Source organism: Microtus ochrogaster, unplaced genomic scaffold, assembly GCF_000317375.1.
Source record: "Microtus ochrogaster isolate Prairie Vole_2 unplaced genomic scaffold, MicOch1.0 UNK4, whole genome shotgun sequence".
NCBI lineage: Eukaryota > Metazoa > Chordata > Mammalia > Rodentia > Cricetidae > Microtus > Microtus ochrogaster.
The window spans coordinates 11963689-11973876 of record NW_004949102.1 but is presented as its reverse complement, the minus strand read 5'-3'; the positions used below and the strand labels follow the sequence as shown (position 1 = coordinate 11973876).

At 42.4% G+C, this 10188-nt stretch overlaps 1 protein-coding gene and 1 pseudogene across 1 annotated transcript; both read right to left on the bottom strand.

Moving 5' to 3' along the window:
* Positions 1-3794: 3794 nt before the first annotated feature.
* On the bottom strand, positions 3795-10182 carry LOC113458131 (nuclear pore complex protein Nup205-like). The gene is made up of 7 exons (XM_026788578.1): positions 9706-10182; positions 9404-9530; positions 7227-7393; positions 6398-6521; positions 5862-5990; positions 5269-5342; positions 3795-4147 (listed from the first exon to the last, which is right to left on the bottom strand). The coding sequence occupies exons 1-7, from the start codon at positions 9712-9714 to the stop codon at positions 3995-3997; spliced, it is 783 nt and encodes a 260-aa protein (XP_026644379.1). The 5' UTR covers positions 9715-10182; the 3' UTR covers positions 3795-3994.
* Positions 7462-7610, bottom strand: LOC113458143 (annotated as a pseudogene).
* Positions 10183-10188: the final 6 nt, after the last annotated feature.

Here is a 10188-nt window from a genome sequence, read left to right as displayed (position 1 = left end):
TGTTTGTTTGTTTGTGTTTTTTTGTGTTTTTTTTATTTTCGAGACAGTGTTTCTCTGTAGCTTTGGTGCCCGTCCCGGAACTAGCTCTTGTAGACCAGGCTGGCCTCGAACTCCCAGAGATCAGCATTTTCATTTATTTTTTTAAGTGCAGCAATTAGGGCTAGGGAGACGGCTCAGTCAGCAAAGTGCTTGCCACACAAGCATGAGGCCGAGTTCCGGTGCGGGGAAGATAGACTGAAAACTCTGGGGTTTGCTAGCCAGCCTAGCCTAAACCTGGGGGTTCCGGGCCAGTGAGACTCCGCTTCAAAACGGATGACATCTAAGACTAATCTTCGCTCTCCACTCACACAGACATACACATTATTGGTAACAATCAGAGGTGTGGAAATACTAAACCTCTCACCCAGAAGGTAAGAGTATAGTGGGGAAACACTAAGAAAAAGAGCAATGTCTAGCAAAAACAGGGTTCTTAACCTCTCAAGCAGGATTTCCACTTCTGGTTACATAATGTGCAGAAACCCTCTTCCATGGCGTATGTCTCACCAAGGAGATGTGCATATATAATCAGCACTCCAGTTCACAAACTATTGGGACCTAAATGTCTGTGAATCCCATTACAGCATAAGGCAGAAATTAGAGTGTTTGCACAACGGGATACTGTAACCATTCAATTATAAAAATGCAAAACTATCAAAAAAAGCATGCTGCATGAAAAGCAATTTATATAGTTGTTTCATAATGTGCCAAAACAGATAACTGCATTTTACTCTGCAAAGTAATACTACTTAATGCCTGTGAACATACACTCAGAAGTAACAAGCATGGGTCAGAAGAAGCAATGAATTAAGAAGTGACTTCCGGGAGGGAAGCAAGGAAGTAGGCTCACTGGATCATGGGAGCCTAACCCTGCCCACCATACTTTTCTCACACAGGGCCTGGAGCAAATGACTCACTACAATTCACTGTAAGCATCTATCTGTGTAGGTGTGCGCCTCTGTAAGCAGAAGCCACAGGAGGGCATCGGGAGTCCAGTGCTATTTGTTACCTGCCAGCTTCTTCCCACCAGGAGCTAGGATGATGAAAGACTAGCAAGCCCCAGGAAGCCTCCTTCCTATCTCTGCCCCCATAGCACTGGGGTTATTGGCACCTATGTGCAGCGGTTTCTGGGTCCAAACTGCAGCAGTCATGCTTGTAGAGCAAGGGCCATTCTCCAGCCTGAACTGAGTTAAGGTATAAAATGTATGACGTCAAAGACCGGATATCCAGGTTTGTTGTCCTTTAAGCATTTTTAATTGAAATGGCATGCAGTTTTTAAATATTCTAATTGGAAGAATTCATTAAATGATTAAAGGTTTCCCTGGACACAGATATTCAGTCTGAAAGGATCACCCCACAAATTACTTACTCCAATGGGAAATGACCTTCATCTCACTAAATGATCACAGGCCACACTGATGAGATACGCCACAGGAATAATATCAAAGCTGATTCTGGTGGAAAATATTCAACATGAATCTAATCAAAAGACAAGAACAGATGCTCTTTCTAAACAGCCAAAACCTGTCAACTTCTCCTCTTAGCAAAAGGGGAGAGGCAAGGTGTGATTAGATGAGGAAGGTACATGTACCATGTGACTCTCTTTCTCTCTCTTTTTCAAGACAGTTTTCTGTGTCCTAGAACTCACACCTAACTTCCTGTGGTTCCTAATTTGATCTTAGGGTTTTTTTTTTTTAAAAAAAGTTTTGGGGGCTGGAGAGATGGCTCGGCGGTTAAGAGCATTGCCTGCTCTTCCAAAGGTCCTGAGTTCAATTCCCAGCAACCACATGGTGGCTCACAACCATCTGTAATGAGGTCTGGTGCCCTCTTCTGGCCTGCAGGCATACACGCAGAAAGAATATTGTAATAAATAAATAAATATTTTTTAAAAAGTTTTAAACCAAGTTTTAAAGACAACTGAGGAAATTTGGATATGGAACGCATGTAACGTTTTGCATTTTATAGTAAAAGGTCTGAAACATGGAAATGTTACTGGTTAGGAATCATCTGGGCACGGGTAACAACTGAAGAAGAAACCCAGAATGCATACACGTTAAAGAGAAAGCAAATGTACACATCGTTCACAACTAGTGGTCTAAGTTAAAGGGAGGCACTTGCCACACTCTGCTCCCAACTCTTCAGAAGGTCCAAATTTTTCACAATAACTTGAGGAAAGTGGTATTTAGAAAAGACTAAATTCATGCCTTGTACCGAACAGTTTGTCAAAGCTACAATAGTAGTAATTATGAAGAGAACATTCCTTTTTTAATTACCAGCTCCAGTATACTGATTAACACAGGGAAAATGAATTTAAAGCCCTACATTAGCTTAGTCCTTTCTGAGGAATAGAAAGCCTTTCCTATAAATGCTAAAACTTTAAGTCAAAGTACCTAAAACCTGCTTCTTTTCCCTTTGCTTTGCAGAGGACCCAGATAACCTTTCTCTCCAAGCCTCATGCACCATCAGGCCCTCCAATTCATGAAGAAGCAATTCTGGTCAGCCGTACTGCTGATGCTAACGGCATCACTCCCTCCACACACTTTCCCACAGCCCTGCTGACCTCTGAGTCAGCCCCCTGCACTCCTGGAAGAACTGAAGAGAACAAAAAGGGCCAGTAAGGGGGCTCAGTGTGTAAAGGCACTTGGCACCAAGCTCACTAACCTGAGACCCTCAAGGTGAAAAGAAAACCAACTCTCCAAGCTGTTCTCTGAACCCTGTGCAAGCTATCCTTTCCTTCGGAAGCTTCTTAGGTATGGATGGTCAGTAGGTTCACATCTACTTATCTGGATGTGGGTACACTCGTGTCACCATCCACACGAGGACAACATGCTAGCGTGAGTTCCCTACCTCCACTAAGTATGTTCCAAAACTCAAACTTAGGCAATCATCAGTCTTGGCAGAAAACACCTTTTTATGCATGGAGCCATCTTGCTGCTGGCCCAATGCTGTGTTCTTGGTGACAGACAATGGGCTGGAGGGAGAGGTCAGTGGCAGAGCATTTGCTACCAAGAGTGAGACCCTAGGTTCACCCTAGGATCGTAAAAGACAGAAGAGGTCCAGTGCAGCGGCAGGCAGGAGGCTGGCATTCTGCACCCAATTATATGCTCCCTCATCGCCCTAGACTTGTGCCTACTAACAGGACGTTTCCTAGTTATGGCTAGTGTGCAGTTGGTGGGCAGACAACCACTTTCAACATCTAACAATGACCAAGTCTTTTAATGAAAATGCTTAAAGCTGGAGAAATTATATTGTAAGATTTCAAAACAAAAGACATCAACTCTAACACCATGGACTGACAGCAACGCTCTGCACCCACGTGAGAGCCTCAGCCCTCCTGCAGCCTCTTGTGTAGAAGGCTAAAAGTGTAGGGGGAAGGGAAACTGCACCTCCAGTGGTGGACACAGGAGAGCAGTGATTATGCAATCTTTTCCTTGGTGCTAACCACACTAATGAGAATAGAGGTGGATGATTAATTTGGAAACTGTCACACTCCTTTCAAAGAAACCGAGATGGATTGTGCTGCCATTTGAAATGCAGGAAAGAAAGGCAAAAGCTAACTTCGGGAGATAGCGCAATGTTTTTGAGGCATTTCTGTTTGCACAGCATGAACGTGGCTGTAGTTCACGATCCACTCTGCTGCGGAGACCTGAGCATCACAAAGGCTCAAAACAAACTGTGCTTTAACTGTGTGTTCAGAATCTCTCCAGGGGAAAACCATGAATATCAAAACGTTTTTATGTCAAAAGGCTGACCATACATATGTTTTGTTATTTTTTAAAAAGTATTTTATTGTTCACAAGTAAGGGTGAAATAAGGCAGGTTTACAGAAAAGATGTCCATATATCAAGAAAGAAATAGCAAAATATCTTTTGGTCATAATTTAGAAATAAAGTCATCTATAAAAAGGAGATGGTTTTCCTCAGTTCATCTCTTCCACAGAAGAGCATAAATATGGCTCTCAACTCCTCGATATCCTCAGCAGGCCACGGATGCGTCTGACAAGGGCCTGGATGAAACTGTAGCGGGAGCGAACTTTGGAATATAACCCTTCAATGTCCAGCAGCTTCTTTTGTAGTGATTCTCCAAAAGCATTGATGGCATCAGACTGAAGCTGGAGGTAACACAGACACCTTTTATTATTATGTTGCTTTCTCTGGTATATCATTCTGTGTCTTTCCACTTAAAACACTGACATACTACTCTAATGTGGTCTTTCATATATAAAAAAAGGTGGGCGTATACTTCAGGGGCAGACTAGCATGTGCAAGGATGCCCACCTCACCCACACATAAATTCACAAAAGGCACTTCCCTAATGTAAAACACTATCAGATTTTTGTAATGGGGTACCAAATTAATTAAAAATTTACATTTCTATCTTAGAATGTTTTTGTGGTTTTTATTCCTGTACAAATATATATAAATTAAAGGTATATCTTAAATAGCAACAATTGTTGATGCTGATAAACAGACAGACATATAAAAAATGGCTCCTAAAAGTCATACTAAAAGTTATTAAGGGACTAGAGAGATGGCTCAATGGTCAGGAGCATTCACTGGCTGCTCTTCCAGAGGACCTAAGTTCAATTCCCCAGCACCAGCATGGCAGCTCACAACCATCTGAAACTTCAGTTCTAGGTGACTTGATGCCCTTTTGTAACCTCTGTGGGCATCAGGAGCACACGTGGTACACAGACACACGTGCAAACAAGACACCCACATATAAAATAAAAATAAGTATTTTAAGTTGTTGAGCAAGTGCCAAGCTAGTGATGGGTAAGCTGTTAAGAGTACTTGCTAGGGCTGGAGAGATGCATGAGTTCAATTCCCAGCAACCACATGGTGGCTCACAACCATCTGTAATGAGATTTAGGGTCCTCTTCTGGCGTGCAGACACATACAGACACAATATTGTATACATAATAAATAAATAAATATTTAAGAGTACTTGCTACATTTACAGAGAAACAAAGCTCAATTTCCAGCACCCATATCAGGTAGCTCACAGTCACCTCCTCTAACTCCAGTTCCAGGGGATCTGAAGCCTTCTTCTGGCCTACTCGGGTACCAGGCATGCACACGGTGCACATACATATACCCAGACAAAGAATTCTTTAAAACAAAAAAGGAGTTAAGTGTCTTTAGGGAATAAAAAGAAACTTTTACTTTCTATTTTTATCAACAAACTAGGTTTCCCTTTTACAGAGAAAAGTATATGAGGACAAAACCTTACCTGGTCTATATCATGTTGGCTCACTACAGCCAGCCCACTTCTGAAGTCCAGGTTGGGTTCTGAAGAAAAGGAATCTGGAGAGGAGAGGCAGAGTGAGGAGCTCGGCAAGCATGCGTCTACTGCACAGCAGAGGCACCCGCCAGCAGTGGAACATGGTTCAGCTTTGAGCACTGGATGCCTGGCACGCACATCCCAGTCCAGGACAGATCTCAGCCTTCCTTTAGGAGTCTAATGCGTGTTCATCCATCCCAGAGCCATTATGCTCCAGAATAATTTCCCAAGGGCAAAAAGTAAAACACAAAAACAGTTGTGTTGATTATTTAGCTCTCCAGCCCCCGATTCCAAGTACTCTGAAACACATAAAACTTAAGGTCACTTGGAGTAGTTAGTGGTGTGCATCCACAGTCTAGTTACTCAGGAGTCTGGATCAACTGAGCCCTGGATTTCAGGGCCTGACTGGGAAATAAAACAAGACCTTGCTGCAAACAAACAAACAAACAAACAAACAAACGAAAATAGAAAGAAGTAGCTGGCTTTTCAGGGCTGAAAACTGTAGATGCATTCCTGGCTCATTTCTTTTGAGAGCAGCTTACCTTGTAGTCTTCTGCTTTTAAATAAAGTTCTAGAGGCAAACAGCGAATCTTGGGAATCCGTTGGAGTGCAGTGTAACAAGTAATACTCCAGATGGCGCCAAAGAAGAAACAGGCAGGTCTCTATGATAACTGGAGTCAGATTAAAGAAGAATCTCATCACGTGCATTTTATAAACCAGTTTCCAAGGGGGAGGAAAGAAGAGCCTGTGCTTGATTATGCACCATGAACGCTCTCACAGACAGGGATGAAGTTCCACTGAACATGGTCCAGAAAGAGCTCCAATGTGAACTATGGCAGGCGAGGCCTACAGGCTACTGTGCCAGCAGCCTCTTGCCACACAGAAAGCATCTGCAGATTTATAGCACTCTAGAAAGTGAGAATAAAAATAACAATATGGAACTACCTCAGGTGTTCACTGGGCAAAAGAGAGGCCACAAAACAGTAATTATGTCCTTTCCAAAATGGTTTTGGTAACTCAAAGGAAGCACTGCCACACTTTAAGGTTTGCACTTTGGGCTGTGGTTGCAGAAGGATACAGGAACAGAGGGACAGCAGCTTGGCACGATTATTGATCAGTTTCACCAGACGGCGTCTCGCTAAGACACACTTCTGCGCAGTAGAGATTTTATCGACACCAGCAGGCATCACAGACTGGCACAACTAAGTAAAAGAAAGAGTATAAATTATAACAACTTAAACAAAACAATATACTATGAACAGGTCACTATAGTAAGAACTGTGAAAACACTCAAATGTATTTATATAGCTTTGTGGGCAAGTTTATCATCCAGAAACTGAGAGTTAAAGAAGCAGTCAATTCCCACATGAATGTTTACTTGCTGTCTTTGAAAATCTGTTTGACAGACAGACACTGCCAACCCACAAGTGTCCCACCAGCCCTTAGTGTCCTATTAGATGAAAACAAACAGCCCTTTCAAAGCAGTAAATAAAAAGACTGGCATGGATTGTCAGTTAGCTTCAGGAGAAAGTAGAATGGTGGATATGTGCAGACATGAAGTGATCAGGACTGACATGGAAACTCAGTACAACATGAAGATGCTGAACAGACCAAGTTCTACTGCAAAAACATTTGCAATAGGAAGCCCCATTTCTCTGCAGCTTTGAAGAGATTATTGGAAGCTCTTTACAGGGGCAGCCACCCTCCCATTTTCTTAAGAAGGAGATACTTGGCTGGTTCTGAAATCAAGAGGTCCATGCTTCTGAGGTGCATACAAAGGAAAGTAAGTGCAGATCCTTTAGTAGCACTGAGTCTATCTTCTTTACTCCCGAGCCCAAGCCTCATACCTGGGCCCTTGTTGGTATAGCAACAACTTCAAGTCCCACAGCTCATTACAAGGTTCATACCTCCTTTATCTCATCTGGGGGAAGTTGCTCTACATTCTGTAGCTTGTTGAGACTGCGTCGGTGGCTGTCATAATAGCTAAAGAAATCACTGGCACTCTGTTTCAGCAGGTAGACAATAATGCCCAAGCCAGGCAGGCGCCAATATGGAACCACTGGAACCTGGGTATCTAATAGGTAAGAGAAAACAGTGTTCCACTTACACACATTTTCTATGGATTCCATTTGTTTGTGTTAAAAGGGGAGAACATGAATGCAGTCCTCTACTACTACAAATTACACAGTGAGTTGGGGAACTCACAGGGGTCAGCATACCTGGAGTTCAATGGATGAGCCTCACCCTGGAAAAACAACCTTCTATGAGTTTAAGTCATCTGTAAAAATTACAGATGCTCTATAATTTAGGTCATGTAGACTATGATTAATAACCCAAGACTACAGTTAAACACTACTGCTGGAGCCGGAGAGATGGTTCAGTGGCGAAAAGCACTGGCTGCTACTCGCAGGGGTATCCAGTTCAGTTCCCAGCATCCACATAGTGGCTCACAACTGCCTTCTGATGCAGAAGATCTGATGTCTCTCCTGGCCTCCAAAGGCAGTGCACACAAATGGTACAGGCAAAACACCCATGCACACGAAATAAAAAGCGATCTCAAAGTTAATAAATAAACACCCCTGCTAAAACACAAGTAATTAAGGGCTTCTGTAGTCAGGTACATGATTACCACTGGACTCCTTGACAAGGTAAAGAAAACAGCTAGTGAGCACCCTTTATTAGGTGGAAATCAAGGCTTTATAAAAATTACACACCCACCCAACCACATATACTTTTCAAAGGCTTATGTATATGAGTGTTTTGCCTTCATGTATGAATGTGCACATGTCATGCCTATGGATGGTGCGAGCCACCATGTAGGTGCTGTGACCTGAACCTGAGTCCTCTTCAATAACAGTGTTATCTGCTCAGCCCCAGTCCCAAACCATAAACACACACACACACTTTTAGGTGTTCTTGACCGAAAGTGAAACAACTTGCACCTCATTCAATGGTTGCAGTTACAAGTATTTACCTCTAATCTGTACTGTTCTGGTTGCTGAACTGACAGCTTTAAGTCATTCTTCCTAAGAAATACCTGAAAAATTAACTGGATTCCATTTTAACCTGTCTCACTACAACAGCTCCCCTCTGGTAGCAAAACACAGCAACTTACCTTTTACTTGGCTGCTTTTTAGTGAGGGTGCAAAGGAACAGTTTAGGAATAGCCTGAGCTACAAATTAGTTTTAAGAATAGCCTGGGGTACATAGGAAACACTGTCTCAAAGAACAGAAATAAAGTCACTGGTGGGTGACTTTAAATCAAAAGGGGACAGGATTCCTAAATATTCTACACCCAAACTAGTTAAGCTACCTGGATTTCTTGAAGCAAGTAAGACTCCTTGGAAATCACCAACTTCCATTATCGCTAAACCAGTATTCAACAGCTTTATCTTTTGTGTGATCCACAGGATGGTAACCTTACCTTCACTACTGGCTTGTGAAGACAACAGAGGCTAAGTCAGCCTACCTAGCACCTACAAGTTTATTATCATGTGACAAAAATGTGGAGCATACACAACCCACTTAGACACTGAATCACTGAATTCCGCATGAACTGGTTCAGCACACAAAGCTAACTTACTGAGTGAGCATACATTCCACCCAGCTAGCTTCCTCTCAATACTAAGGGCTTTCTTTGGGGTCTCTGGTATTATTTAAAACTACACTCTCTTACATGGCTTTTCTAGTTTTAGCCTTAAAAATCCAAGACTTTCCTTATTCTCTGTGCTTCCGGCCTCACACACAGATCTAAAATGGTACCCCCGACACTTTCTTTAAAAAGTCATTTTAAACCAGCTGGTGGTTTCACATGCCAGCACACAGGAGGAAAAAGCAGGTGGGTCTCTGAGTTTGAGGCCAGCATGGTCCACAGAATGAGTTTCAGGACAGTCGGGGCTACACAGAGAAACCCAGTCTCAAAAAACCGAAAACACAGGGGGGAAAGTTTTAAAAATTTTTTAAAATTTCCCATTAGTAATTCATCAAGAATAAACCGTGTCTCATTGGAGGCAAGATGCAGAGCTGCATCCTACTCCTGACGATGCTGTTCCTCAGATACGGTAAACAAAAACCCCCGGCTCACCTTGCCGTGGCCCATCTCTGTTAATGGTCTCTGAGAGGCTAGGGGTGAAGAGACACACAGCATTCTGGAAGGTAGGGGAGCTCTGTAGCATGAGCGACTGGCAATATTCCATTACATTGGCACAAATCTACAATGGAAGAAAAGGAATGACTAAAATGTTAGCCTAAAAATTCCCCAAAGTCACAAAAATTTAGAGTACAGAACAAGGTCATAAATCAATATGTAAAATTACATACAACTATTATTTTTATCAAAATTTCCAAAACCATAAAAACTCCAGGTGCCATTTTTTCCCTTCTTACCTGCTGCATGGCCAGCTCTATCTCATCTTTCTTGTTCACCCGATCTCCCTCCACATTATCGTCCTGGAATTTAAACTGCCGCAGTCGGTCAGAGCCACCAAAGCGGCTCAGCAGTGCTAAGCACTGGCGCTAAGGAAGAAAGACACGCTGTTCACTCCGGGAGGAAGGAATTTAACATCAGTTACCCCATTTTACTTGAGGTAGAAGGGGGAAAAATTCAGTGGGGAGCGGAATTATTCTTGAAATCATCTGATAGCTTATTTCCTACTAAGACAACTAAGGTAAGCTTGCTAAAATTCACCGCTTTTCAAAGGGAATTTTTTTCCCCACAAAATATCCCCAATATAACCTAAATGTCTCTTGAAGAAAATTTATGTCCTATATAAAAATATTCACTAATCCTTTCTGAGACAGTTATAAAAAGAAATACAAGTTAATGAACAAATGCAAACTGCAATAAGAAGGCAATGACAAGACGGTCAG